Consider the following 14,653-nt stretch of genomic DNA (forward strand, 5'->3'; position numbering starts at 1 on the left):
TTATTTATTTATTTATTTATATATTTTTGCACTTTATTTCATTAAGTTAAGGTTTAGTTTAAATTTAGATCTTAGCTTTGATGTGGGCAGAAATCAATAAAATTTGATTTGATTTGATTTGATTTGATTTGATTTGATTTGATTTGAAGTGAAGTGAAGTGAAGTGAAGTGAAGTGGAGTGGAGTGGAGTGAAGTGAAGTGGAGTGGAGTGAAGTGGAGTGAAGTGGAGGCACTTCCCCCTCCGGCCGCTGGGGGTCAGTAGAAGCGCTCCTTCGTCGCTGCGATGACGTGTAAAGAGTGATCAGAGCAGGAAGTGAGGGAGAGGGTGAGAAACACTCCGCCGGAATAAAAACAAGCTTCTCTCATTTAATCAAATCAATAATTTATCATAATTAATCTGCGGGATTACTGAGCTCTCGCCCGCCCGCATGGCTCCCCTAACGCCGCCGCCGCTGCCGCTGCTGCTGCTGCTGCCGGTCCTGCTGTCTCTCACCGAGGCCAGAATTCACCGCCTCTTCCTCCATGTAAGTGAAAACGATCCGAATATGAATCATATTAATAACTACAGGACGAAGCTGCGCGAGATCAGGACACCCAGGACATCTGAAGAAGATGCTTTAGTCTGTGATCTGAGTATTCCTCTGTAAAACCTGCAGCACAGGTCCAGATCTCCAGAGCTGAGAGGGTTTAATCAATGGGAAGTTTCTAAAGTCAGAACTGAAGAGGAATCTCTGAAATCACAATTATATCAAACCCAGTCTGATCTGGTCTGATCTGATCTGGTCTGATCTGATCTGATCTGGTCTGGTCTGATCTGATCTGAGGTCTGGTCTGGTCTGGTCTGATCTGATCTGATCTGAGGTCTGGTCTGGTCTGATCTGGTCTGATCTGATCTGAGGTCTGGTCTTATCTGGTCTCATCTGGTCTGGTCTGGTCTGGTCTGATCTGGTCTCATCTGGTCTGGTCTGGTCTGATCTGATCTGAGGTCTGGTCTTATCTGGTCTCATCTGATCTGAGGTCTGGTCTGATCTGATCTGGTCTGAGGTCTGGTCTGATCTGAGGTCTGGTCTGATCTGATCTGGTCTGGTCTGATCTGAGGTCTGGTCTGATCTGAGGTCTGGTCTGATCTGGTCTGATCTGAGGTCTGGTCTGATCTGAGGTCTGATCTGAGGTCTGATCTGAGGTCTGGTCTGATCTGATCTGAGGTCTGATCTGATCTGGTCTGATCTGATCTGGTCTGATCTGAGGTCTGGTCTGATCTGAGGTCTGATCTGATCTGGTCTGATCTGAGGTCTGGTCTGATCTGAGGTCTGATCTGGTCTGATCTGATTGATCTGATCTGAGGTCTGATCTGAGGTCTGATCTGGTCTGATCTGAGGTCTGGTCTGATCTGAGGTCTGATCTGGTCTGATCTGATTGATCTGATCTGGTCTGATCTGAGGTCTGGTCTGATCTGATCCGATCTGAGGTCTGGTCTGATCTGAGGTCTGGTCTGATCTGATCTGATCTGAGGTCTGGTCTGATCTGAGGTCTGGTCTGATCTGATCTGATCTGAGGTCTGGTCTGATCTGAGGTCTGGTCTGATCTGATCTGGTCTGGTCTGGTCTGGTCTGATCTGAGGTCTGCTGACATGGGTTCACAGCCCTTTCACAGCAGCTCAGGTGGGCTTCAGGGCTTCAGGGTCTGTTCATTGTTGTTATTGTTTGTTTGTTTGTTTGTTTATTAACTGAATTCACATAATTTATTATCATATCACATCATTATCCTGAGAAAACCTTAACATTTACTTGTTTAAAATGTCTGAGAAGCTGTTTCGGGCTCAACGTGCCGGGAAATATGATCTCCAACTTGAGCTGAGCGATATTTATTTACATATATATATAACATAACATATACATAACATATATATATGACACTGTTGCGGTGGTGTAAAATATTCACAGTAAAATAACAAGGTTTCTCCACTTGCAGTATTTCACTATTATTATTATTATTATTATTATTATTATTATTATAGTGACTCTTAAAGAAGGGCTGAAGCATAAGGGCTGTTTTTAATTAAACAAACATGTTACTGCAGTTAACATTTGTTAAAATGTGTAGAAAGTCTCCCTTCCTCTTGAAAATGTGATCTAAAAATATTAAATAAATATTAAATAAAAAGTGGTACACCTTTCATTTCAGGAGCAGGATCTAATAATCATAATCTATCTTCTATAGCTAAATAAATAGAGGTAAGATTCTTCCTTCAGTTGCCCCCCAGTACTGGTGTTAATTATCATAGTATATCCTGCACATCAGAAACCAGCAGTTATGCTAAACAGTAAAAGTCTTACTTTGCAGTTCATCCATTTACCCACATAATCTTATAAATATCCCCTATAAAAAAAGATAATTAATAAGTAAAATAAAAATAATAAAATAAATAAATATATAAGAGAGCTCCGGGCTATTGATGACATGGTTGTGGGGGTGTTCGAGACCCGGACTCGGCTCGTCTAGCTGCCACTGTTGGGCCCTTGAGCAAGGCCCTTCACCCTGTCTCTGCTCCCCGGGTGCTGGAGTTGGCTGCCCACCGCTCACTACCACAGATGGGTCAAATGTGGAGGACACGTTTCGCTGTATATGGTATATACTGTATATGGTATGTGCACCTTTCTAACCTTATAAGGGGGGCGAAGGTGTTCAGAAGCCGGATGGCTTGTGGATGGAAACTGTTCATCAGTCCTGGCCCCGATGGTTTGGGGGTGTGTGCTGTCCCTGAGAGTGCTGTGGGCCCTCCTGGTGGTCCTGTAGTTGTCTGGGTGTATTGCTGTTGAGCACCAGGGCTCCTAACCTGGAGCTAACATTGCTAACAGTAAAAGTCAACAGTCATCCGAATCCTCTCTGTAAATACCGTCAGTCACTTCTCCCTGCGCTGAGCCTCTCTTCAGGGTGGGGCAGGCGTGTGGATACGGTCAATACTTCTAGGTCCAGGAATTTTCTATAAACTGAAGTCTGGAACATCAGCATGTCTGTCCTCTGATTCAGTGCCGTATGCTGTATATATGCTAGTATAGTTATGTGCTGTCCATACTGGCTCCGGTGTTCAGTAGGATCTGCTGGACTCAAGCCTCCACACACTAGCTGAGGGTTTTTCCTGAGTAAACAGTGAAGCTCTTCTGTAAATCTCTCTGGAGAAGAACGTCTGATAAACGCCTTTAATGTAAATATTAACAGTAATGTAGATTCCAACTGAATGTCAGATCAAAATGATGAGTATAATTACAGTTCAGTCACTTTCAGCAGAGTTTAATATCAGTTTTCATGCATTATTAACTTAACCAATTATATAAAAAAAAGTATATTATAATTATACTTTATAATTATACTAGTCATAATAAATATACTAAGTCATTTTCTCATTTAAGGTACAATTTTGAATAAATTAAGTTATGCAATACAAAGAAAATATAAAGTTCTGCTACACCATGATTATAATCGACATTTTATGATTATGAATATATTACACCAGTTTAGGTGGTTCAGTGACGTGTGACGGAGGGAGGTTTCTTCTGCATGGTGGTCTTTGGCTGCTCACTGGGGGTCTTAGGTTTTCATGTCTTCTTATGTTGTTGATTTCTTGCTTTACAGTCAAGTAAAAATATAAATAAATAAAAACTTTATAGAGTAAAAAATGATGTACATATAAACAAAAAGCAGAAGTTCTACACATATACACTCTACACTAATTATTAAAAGAAAATTTTAAGAATAAGACAAATATTTTATTACCGGAAATGCACAGTTTGCAAAGTCACATCCCTAACCCTAACCTACACCCTAACCTACACCCTAACCTACACCCTAACCTACACCCTAATCTACACCCTAGTCTACACCCTAACATTAACCCTAATCTACACCCCAACCTTCATCTACACCCTAACCTTAACCCTAGTCTACACCCTAACCCTAATCTACACCCTAACATTAACCCTAATCTACACCCTAACATTAACCCTAATCTACACCCTAACCCTAATCTACACTCTAACTGTAATCTACACCCTAACCTTAATCCTAATCTACACCCTAACCATAATCCTAATCTACACCCTAACCCTAATCTACCATCTAACCTTAATCCTAGTCTACACCCTAACCCTAATCTACCATCTAACCTTAATCCTAGTCTGCACCCTAACATTAATCCTAATCTACACCCTAACATTAACCCTAATGTACACCCTAACCATAATCTACACCCTAACCCTAATCTACACCCTAACATTAACCCTAATCTACACCCTAACATTAACCCTAATCTACACCCTAACCTTCATCTACACCCTAACCTTAACCCTAGTCTACACCCTAACATTAACCCTAATCTACACCCTAACCCTAATCTACACTCTAACTGTAATCTACACCCTAACCTTAATCCTAATCTACACCCTAACCATAATCCTAATGTACACCCTAACCCTAATCTACCATCTAACCTTAATCCTAGTCTACACCATAACCCTAATCTACCATCTAACCTTAATCCTAGTCTGCACCCATCTACACCCTAGGTTAGGGTGTAGATGAAGGTTGGGGTGTAGATTAGGGTTAATGTTAGGGTGTAGACTAGGGTGTAGACTAGGGTGTAGACTAGGGTGTAGGTTAGGGTGTAGATTAGGTTTTTTTTTTTTTTTTTCAGAAATTATTATTAGATCTTATTTGGGATCAAATATTTAAAAAGTGGAACACTAAAAATATCAGGGTTACAGTCAGAGCTGGTATCGGTATCAGTACTCGGTATCAGCAGATACTGGTATCTGGCCTTACTGTGAGCTACTGCGCTGTGGTGTGCAGCTGAATGCCGGGGACACAGTGCAGTGGAAGGGGTTCGAGACAGGTGTGGACATTGTGTTTACAGACAACGTTTGAGTGACCGTTGACCTCCAGTGTTTAACGACACAAGCCTTGCAGCTGAGGAGCAATATTTGGACACCAAACACGTCTTTGCTGATTGACCACATCTGGGCTAACGGAAAAACAGTGGCTTTTAGAATATAATGACAATGAGCCTAAATCTGATCTGAGCTGGAGCACCATTTCTGGAGCTGTGGAACCCTGAAAACGGCTTCTCCTGCAAGGCTATATATAAATAAATAAATAAGCAAATAATAAATAAGCACATTCTGAGAATCTGCTGATTAGCCATAACATTAGTACCAGGTGAAAAGAATAACTGATGATCTGGATCTATGGATTAGGTGGAGCTGGGCAGTATGATGATATTTTATCGTATCGTGGTAACAGTATGTATCAGTTAGTGTATCAGAGTGTGCAGCATATGTTGAAGATGGCTGTTGGTGCATTTTGTCTACCTGACGAAATAGTGCGCTAAATATTGCGTACCGTAAAAAAAATGTCTTTAAATATTGTGATCTAAACTCTCTCTCTCTCTCTGTCTCTCTCTGTCTCTCTCTCTCTTGCTCTCTCTCTGTCTCTGTCTCTCTCTCTCTGTCTCTCTCTGTCTCTGTCTCTCTCTCTCTGTCTCTCTCTGTCTCTGTCTCTCTCTCTCTCTGTCTCTCTCTGTCTCTGTCTCTCTGTCTCTGTCTCTCTCTCTCTCAGAATGAGACCCGGTTTGTCGTCCATCTGAACACCTTCGGTTACTTCGCTAACGGAACTCTGGAGGTCAACCTGACGTCCCTCCATCTTCCTCAAGTCAGGAACAACGAGTTCCCCAAATATCCTGTGAGTTAGTGTGTGTGTGTGCGTGTGTGTGTGTGTGTGTGTGTGTGTCCACAGTGACTGGACAGAGAGGAAAATAAGGTAAAGCAAGACGTGTTTCTGCAGAAGAGCAGAAAGATCAGCCTTCAGATCCTGAGGTTAGAGTTAGGGTTCAGGTTTGGACTAATACTAAAGTAAGGGTTAGGGTGTAGGTTAGGTTGTAGATTAGGATTAGGGTGTAGATTAGGGTTAAGGTTTAGGGTGTAGATTAGGATTAAGGTTAGTGTGTAGATTAGGGTTAAGGTTAGGGTGTAGATTAGGGTTAAGGTTAGGGTGTAGATTAGGGTTAAGGTTAGGGTGTAGATTAGGGTTAGTGTGTAGATTAGGGTTAAGGTTAGTGTGTAGATTAGGGTTAAGGTTAGGGTGTAGATTAGGGTTAAGGTTAGGGTGTAGATTAGGGTTAAGGTAAGGGTTTAGATTAGGGTTAAGGTTAGGGTGTAGATTAGGGTTAAGGTTAGTGTGTAGATTAGGGTTAAGGTTAGGGTGTAGATTAGGGTTAGTGTGTAGATTAGGGTTAAGGTTAGGGTGTAGATTAGGGTTAAGGTTAGGGTGTAGATTAGGGTTAAGGTTAGTGTGTAGATTAGGGTTAAGGTTAGGGTGTAGATTAGGGTTAGTGTGTAGATTAGGGTTAAGGATAGGGTGTAGATTAGGGTTAAGGTTAGTGTGTAGATTAGGGTTAAGGTTAGGGTGTAGATTAGGGTTAGTGTGTAGATTAGGGTTAAGGTAAGGGTTTAGATTAGGGTTAAGGATAGGGTGTAGATTAGGGTTAAGGTTAGGGTGTAGATTAGGGTTAAGGTAAGGGTGTAGATTAGGGTTAAGGTAAGGGTGTAGATTAGGGTTAAGGTTAGTGTGTAGATTAGGGTTAAGGTTAGGGTGTAGATTAGGGTTAAGGTAAGGGTGTAGATTAGGGTTAAGGTTAGGGTTTAGATTAGGGTTAAGGATAGGGTGTAGATTAGGGTTAAGGTTAGGGTGTAGATTAGGGTTAAGGTAAGGGTGTAGATTAGGGTTAAGGTTAGGGTTTAGATTAGGGTTAAGGATAGGGTGTAGATTAGGGTTAAGGTAAGGGTGTAGATTAGGGTTAAGGTTAGGGTTTAGATTAGGGTTAAGGATAGGGTGTAGATTAGGGTTAAGGTTAGGGTGTAGATTAGGGTTAAGGTTAGGGTGTAGATTAGGGTTAAGGATAGGGTGTAGATTAGGGTTAAGGTTAGGGTGTAGATTAGGGTTAGTGTGTAGATTAGGGTTAAGGTAAGGGTTTAGATTAGGGTTAAGGATAGGGTGTAGATTAGGGTTAAGGTTAGGGTGTAGATTAGGGTTAAGGTAAGGGTGTAGATTAGGGTTAAGGTAAGGGTGTAGATTAGGGTTAAGGTTAGTGTGTAGATTAGGGTTAAGGTTAGGGTGTAGATTAGGGTTAAGGTAAGGGTGTAGATTAGGGTTAAGGTTAGGGTTTAGATTAGGGTTAAGGATAGGGTGTAGATTAGGGTTAAGGTTAGGGTGTAGATTAGGGTTAAGGTAAGGGTGTAGATTAGGGTTAAGGTTAGGGTTTAGATTAGGGTTAAGGATAGGGTGTAGATTAGGGTTAAGGTAAGGGTGTAGATTAGGGTTAAGGTTAGGGTTTAGATTAGGGTTAAGGATAGGGTGTAGATTAGGGTTAAGGTTAGGGTGTAGATTAGGGTTAAGGTTAGGGTGTAGATTAGGGTTAAGGTTAGTGTGTAGATTAGGGTTAAGGTTAGGGTGTAGATTAGGGTTAAGGTTAGGGTGTAGATTAGGGTTAAGGATAGGGTTTAGATTAGGGTTAAGGTTAGTGTGTAGATTAGGGTTAAGGTTAGGGTGTAGATTAGGGTTAAGGTTAGGGTGTAGATTAGGGTTAGTGTGTAGATTAGGGTTAAGGTTAGTGTGTAGATTAGGGTTAAGGTTAGGGTGTAGATTAGGGTTAAGGTTAGTGTGTAGATTAGGGTTAAGGTTAGGGTGTAGATTAGGGTTAAGGTTAGGGTGTAGATTAGGGTTAGTGTGTAGATTAGGGTTAAGGTTAGTGTGTAGATTAGGGTTAAGGTTAGGGTGTAGATTAGGGTTAAGGTTAGGGTGTAGATTAGGGTTAAGGTAAGGGTTTAGATTAGGGTTAAGGTTAGGGTGTAGATTAGGGTTAAGGTTAGTGTGTAGATTAGGGTTAAGGTTAGGGTGTAGATTAGGTTAGTGTGTAGATTAGGGTTAAGGTTAGGGTGTAGATTAGGGTTAAGGTAAGGGTTTAGATTAGGGTTAAGGTTAGGGTGTAGATTTGGGTTAAGGTTAGGTGTGTAGATTAGGGTTAAGGTTAGGGTGTAGATTAGGGTTAGGTGTAGATTAGGGTTAAGGATAGGGTGTAGATTAGGGTTAAGGTTTGGTGTAGTTTAGGGTTAAGGTTAGGGTGTAGATTAGGGTTAGTGTGTAGATTAGGGTTAAGGTAAGGGTTTAGTTAGGGTTAGGATAGGGTGTAGATTAGGGTTAAGGTTAGGTGTAGATTAGGGTTAAGGTAGGGTGTGATTAGGGTTAAGGGTTAGGGTGTAGTTTGGGTTGGGTGTGTGTGGTTTAGGGTTAGGGTTAGGGTGTTGTTAGGGTTAGGTAAGGGTGTAGATTGGGTTAAGGTTAGGGTTTGATTAGGGGTAGGTTTGGGTGTAGGTTGGGTTTGGTTTAGGTGTAGATGGGTTAGGTAAGGGTGTTGAGTTGGGTTAGGTTGGGTTTAGGTTAGGGGTAGGTTAGGGTGGTGTTGGGTTAGGTAGGGTGTAGGTTAGTGTTAGGTTGGGTTTGTTGGGGGTTAGGTAGGGGTTGGGTTGGGTGTAGGTTGGGTGTTGATAGGGGTAAGGTTGGGTGTGGTTGGGGTTAGGTGGGTGTTGTGTGGGGTTAGGATAGGGTGTTGTTTGGGTTAGGGTAGGGTGTGGTTTGGGTGTAGGTAAGGGTTGTTAGGGTTGGTGGTTTGTTGGTTAGGTGGGTGTTGATTGGGTTAAGGTTAGGGGTGTAGATTGGGTTAAGGTAGGGTGTAGTTAGGGTTAGGTAAGGGGTGTAGATTAGGGTTAAGGTTGGTGTGTGGTTGGGGTTTAGGTTAGGGTGTTGATTAGGGTTAGGTGTGGGTGTTAGGGTTAGGTAGGTGTTAGTTGGGTTAGGTTGGGTGTAGATTTGGGTTAGGTTTGGGTGTTGTTTGGGGTTAGGTGTGGGTGTAGATTGGGTTAGGTTAGGGTTTTGGTAGGGGTTAGGTTAGGGTGTGGTTTAGGGTTAGGTTTGGGTGTTGTTTGGGTTGGTTTGGGTTTGGTTGGGTGTTGGTTGGGTGTGTTGGGTTAGGGTTGGGGGTGTGTTTGGGTTAAGGTTTGGGGTGTAGGTTAGGGTTAGGATAGGGTGTAGTTTGGGTTAGGTTGTGTGTTGAGTAGGTTAGGTTAGGGTGTAGATTGGGTTAGGTTAGGGTGTAGATAAGGGTTAGGTTAGGGGTTGTGGTTAGGGTTTTGGATTGGGGTGTTAGATTGGGGTTAGGTTGTGTGTAGATTGGGTTATGGTTGGGTGTAGGATTTGGGGTTAAGGTAGGGGTTAGTTTTGGGTTAAGGTTAGTGTGTAGTTTAGGGTTAAGGTTAGGGTGTAGTTTGGGGTTAAGATAGGGTGTTGATTAGGGTTAGGTTGTGTGTGGTTAGGGTTAGGTAGGGGTGTAGGGTTAGGGTTTGGTGGTGTAGATTGGGTTAAGGTAGGGTTTAGTTTGGGTATGGTTGGGTGTAGTTGGTTGGGATAGGGGTAGTGTGGGTTTGGGTTAGGGTTTAGGTTAGGGTTAGGTTGGGTGTAGGTAGGGTTAAGGTTTAGGGTGTAGATTAGGGTTTGGTTAGGGTGTAGATTAGGGTTTAGGTTAGGATTTAGATTAAAATGTTTCATTTCACAATGATCTAAAATGCTGTCCTCACTACATTATTCTATAAATAAGTGTGTGTGTGTTTGTGTGTGTGTGTGTTTGTGTGTGTGTGTGTGTGTAGGTGGGCTTCAGTCTGGCTCGGTCTCGGGTGAATGGAGTCCTTTCTTACACAGTAAGTTTATCAGTTTAATTGATTACCCTGTTCAGCGTATCATCACTTCACTGAGCTCAGACTACAAATTACATCCACCCATTACCATTAATGCCTATATTAATAATAGTGTTTATTAGGAATAACTATTATTATTGTTGTTGTTTATTATTGTTATTGTTATTATATAAGCCTGTGGAGTCAGTAAATATTAATTTAATTAAATGTTATGCTGTGATTAGTTAAGATCCCATCATACCAGGATAGTGTTATTATTATTATTATTATTATTATTACTGGGATTAATGCTAATAATAATAATCTGGATTAGTAGATTTTACTTCTCTGTGCTTTTCTCAGTAGGTTTTGTTTTGCAGTTTTAAGCTGTGTAATACTGTTTCAGATAGATATTATATTTAGAAATAGAAAATAACTGTTTAATAACTGTTAACTCATTAAGTGGATAATGAGTGTTTTGTTATTATTAGTCTGTCAGAAATGTTCATTGTGTGTTAAGGTGTATAAATTAGGTTCTATGGTGGCAGTAGGTAGATAACATTTTTATGGAGTATAGTAAGTATTTGTTTGTATAGTAAGTATTTGTGTGGAATACATTATTTAAGGTGGAAAATATGATTAATATATTTTTAGGTGATTAATAAATGTTTTAACATGGATAATACACATTTTTAGGTATATAATAAGTGTTTTCTATAATAAGTGTTTTAAGGTGGATTATAAGCGTTTCAGGTATATAATAAGTGTTTTAAGGTGGATTATAAGCGTTTCAGTATATAATAAGTGTTTTCTATAATAAGTGTTTTAAGGTGGATTATAAGCGTTTCAGGTATATAATAAGTGTTTTCTATAATAAGTGTTTTAAGGTGGATTATAAGCGTTTCAGGTGTATAATAAGTGTTTTAAGGTGGATTATAAGCGTTTCAGGTATATAATAAGTGTTTTCTATAATAAGTGTTTTAAGGTGGATTATAAGCGTTTCGGGTGTATAATAAGTGTTTTAAGGTGGATTATAAGTGTTTCAGGTATATAATAAGTGTTTGCGGTGTTTTAAGGTGGTTGTGCAGTGTGTGTTCTTATTGCAGTGTTGTGTTTTGTAGGCTGAGGACACTGAAAGGTGCACTCTGTCAAAGACTGAAAGTGACGATACACTCATCCTCTTCATCATCGACCCACCGTCACTCAGGTATGCTACATATCTCTGTGCAGTGTGTGTGTGTCTGTGTCGGTCCTGCAGATTCTCCTGTACAACATCCGGAGAATTCCACCCTTCCTCTCTAGAGAGGCACCCAGGTCCTTGTTCAGTCTCTCGTCACTTCCAGACTTGACTACTGCAACTCTCTTCTGGCTGGTCTCCCTCTACGCACCATCAGGCCCCTGCAACTCATCCAGAATGCAGCGGCACGGGTCGTCTTCAATGTCCCAAAATTTAGCCATGTGACTCCACTGCTGCGTTCTCTCCACTGGCTTCCTGTAGCTGCCCGCATCAGATTTAAAACACTGACGCTGGCCTACAAAGCCAAGAACGGACCAGCCCCTCCATATCTGATGGCAATGGTCAAAAGCCGATCCGCACCAAGAGCCCTTCGAGCTTCAAGTACGGCTCGGCTCGACCCGCCATCCCTCAAAATCCGCGGAAGACAAGCGTCCAGGCTTTTTTCTGTCCTGGCACCAAAGTGGTGGAACGAGCTGCCCCTGGATGTCCGAACGGCCGAGTCGCTCGCTGTCTTCAAACGCAGACTGAAGACCCACCTCTTCAGAGAGTACTTGGACGATTAGACTATGGTCGCCTTATTGTATTGTGTTTAGTAATGTCTAAGCTTGGAGGTATCTTTTGAATTATTAGTCTATTCTAACTAGCTAAGGCTTTTCTTGGGTAAATAGCAAAGCACTTTGTAAGTCGCTCTGGATAAGAGCGTCTGCTAAATGCCGTAAATGTAAATGTAAGTGTGTGTTATATCTGTTCTGGCTATTAACTAGTGTGTATGTGTGTATGTGTGTGTCGTGTGTGTGTGTGTGTGCGTGTGTGCGTGTGCGTGCACATACGTGTAGTGTGCAAGTAAAATCCTTTAGTGAGAAGGACAGCATCTTAACAGGCAACCAGAAAAAAGAAGAGAGAGAAGAGAAAGGTGAGTTCATTTACAGATCCAGATTCACACTGAGCCTCTTTTAAATCACTTTCATGACATATTGGAATTAAAGCCTAAAAATGTATTTATTTATAAATAAAAAATGTAAACTCCGCTTTCACAACAGATCCAGATTAACTGAAAAAGCTCTGTTAACACTCAGTCCACTTTACAACAGATCCAGATTCACTCTAAACCCCAGTTTACACTCAGTCCAGTTATACAACAGATCCAGATTCACTCTAAACCCCAGTTTACACTCAGTCCACTTTTACAACAGATCCAGATTCACTCTAAACCCCAGTTTACACTCAGTCCACTTTTACAACAGATCCAGATTCATTCTAAACCCCAGTTTACACTCGATCCACTTTCACAACAGATCCAGATTCACTCTAAACCCCTGTTTACACTCGATCCACTTTCACAACAGATCCAGATTCACTCTAAACCCCAGTTTATACTTGATCCACTTTCACAACAGATCCAGTTTACCCTCTGTCTACTTTCAGAACAGATCCAGATTAACTCTAAACTAGAACAGGTGATGCTTTCAAAGTGTTCACACAAGGAAATCTCCTCTTTTCAGAAACTGGTACAGATGGGAAAGGCGACCCTGGAAAAGAAGAAAAGGACAAAGCGAGTGAAGTGACCGATCTCGTCTCCGTGAAGGTGTGGACATGTGTCATGGTGTGGAGCCGAGGCTGCTGTTTATGGTTTGTTTGTTGCTGATTTTTTTTCTCTTGGATCCTGATTAGGGAAAGAACATCAACGGACTGAAGTTGGCCATGACGAAATTCAAAGACTCCTATAACTTCACGGTGAGGCTTTCAGCACCACCCAGACTGGGTTTTTTATTATGATAATTGACTAAAGGATCTAATTTACAGGGTTTTTACAGATTGTTTCACAGTATTAGATCAGCCCTGTCGTGCATTTCATGGTTTCTGACACTGTAAGAATCCTCGTTATCTAGAACATGGACTGAAGTTCACTGATAGTGAATCAGGATCAATCAAGATGCTGCTGTTGTTTTTAGCTCTGTAGTGTTAACGTCCTGGAGGAGCAACTGCATTTTGGGGAAACTTGTGCATATCAGTTAGCCATAACATTAAAACCAGCTGAACTGAATAACACTGAGGATCAGGTTTCAGTGGCTCCATCTGTCCAGGGATGGATCTAGATATTAGGCAGCGAGTGAACAGTCAGGTCTTGAAGAAGGTAATGAAGCAGGAAAAATGGACAAGCTTAAGAATCTGAGACACTCTGATTGTGAGGTTCTGGACAATGACTGGGTCAGAACATCTCCAGAACATCAGCAGGCAGGTCTTGTGGGGGGTTCCCAATATGCAGCGGTCAGTACCTGCCAAAAGTGCTCCAAGGAAGGACAACCGGTGACCTAGTGACAGGGTCATGGGCCCCCAAGGTCCACTCATGCTCAAGGAGGCCCCGCCCACCTCCCAATTTACAGAACTCTCTCTCTCTCTCTCTCTCTCTCTCAGTTTCGCATCACGATGGGAGCTGAAGACCAGGGTCTGTACAACCTGAACTTCCATAACTGCTACAACATGAGGCCCGGCCTCCTCAGCCCGTACTCCCTCAATGTAAGCACCACACTCGAACCGTGAACAGCAGGAAAACCAGAAGGAAGAGTCAGCTGCTGTTAGAAGAACTTCACTCTGTGTGTGTGTGTGTGTGTGTGTGTGTGTGTGTGTGTGTGTGTGTGTGTGTTTGCGCAGGTGGAGATTGTAGAGAGAAATCCGGCTGGTTTTCTCTCGGCTGCTGAGATTCCGCTGCCTCGTCTCTACATCAGCATGGCGGCCATGTTTCTGACAGCTGCCATAGTGTGGACATACACACTGCTCAAACACCGGTACACACACACACACACACACACACACACACACACCGTCCATAAACCTGCATAAATGAACGAGCAGTTAGCAAAACTGCTAGCACTGATGATCTGTTTCTAGTGGCTTCTGTTAAAGGGTGGAGACCCACACCTGTTTTGGGTCTGTACCCGTCTGTACTGGTAGTTACAGGTGGAGCGTGCTTTATTGTAGGTGGAGCAGAAGTGCTGAGAAGGTCAGCTAGATCTTATCTGCTCACACTGAGAACGCCTGTTAGAGAAAGGTGTGAATGCAGTCTACATACAGAAGACCCAGACATGAGGAAAACATGGTAACGCAAGATGTGAGCAGACAGAGAAACGTTTATCCTGAGACATATTTCAGACAGACAGAGTAATATATAGAGATAGACAGGCAGACAGAGTGATATATAGAGACAGACAGATAGACAGGCAGACATATATAGAGACAGAGAGACAGACAGAGATATGTAGAGACAGACAGAGATATGTAGAGACAGACAGAGATATGTAGAGACAGAGAGATAGACAGACAGACAGAGATAGACAGACAGTCAGACAGACAGAGAGATAGACATACAAACAGAGATATATAGAGACAGAGATATATAGAGACAGGCAGAGATATATAGAGACAGGCAGAGATATATAGAGACAGACAGAGATATATAGAGACAGAGAGATACAGACAGACAGATATAGAGACAGAGAGATACAGACAGACAGATATAGAGACAGAGATAGACAGACAGACAGAGAGATATAGAGACAGACAGAGAGATATAGAGACAGACAGAGAGATATACAGACAGAGATAGACAGACAGAGATAGACAGACAGAGATATATAGAGAA

The 14,653-nt window shown here is 41.9% G+C and overlaps 1 protein-coding gene across 1 annotated transcript in view; it reads left to right on the top strand.

Moving 5' to 3' along the window:
• Positions 1–310: 310 nt before the first annotated feature.
• Positions 311–14,653, top strand: part of gpr108 (G protein-coupled receptor 108) — a 19,833-nt gene continuing 5,490 nt past the window's right edge. The window contains 9 exon segments of the mRNA XM_072657000.1: positions 311–524; positions 5,611–5,733; positions 9,750–9,800; positions 10,898–10,983; positions 11,850–11,926; positions 12,516–12,598; positions 12,685–12,747; positions 13,429–13,530; positions 13,666–13,836. Of these exon segments, the coding sequence (XP_072513101.1) occupies positions 429–524; positions 5,611–5,733; positions 9,750–9,800; positions 10,898–10,983; positions 11,850–11,926; positions 12,516–12,598; positions 12,685–12,747; positions 13,429–13,530; positions 13,666–13,836 (852 nt within the window). The 5' untranslated portion in view covers positions 311–428.

This window comes from Salminus brasiliensis, chromosome 15 (genome assembly GCF_030463535.1).
Source record: "Salminus brasiliensis chromosome 15, fSalBra1.hap2, whole genome shotgun sequence".
NCBI classification, from domain to species: domain Eukaryota; kingdom Metazoa; phylum Chordata; class Actinopteri; order Characiformes; family Bryconidae; genus Salminus; species Salminus brasiliensis.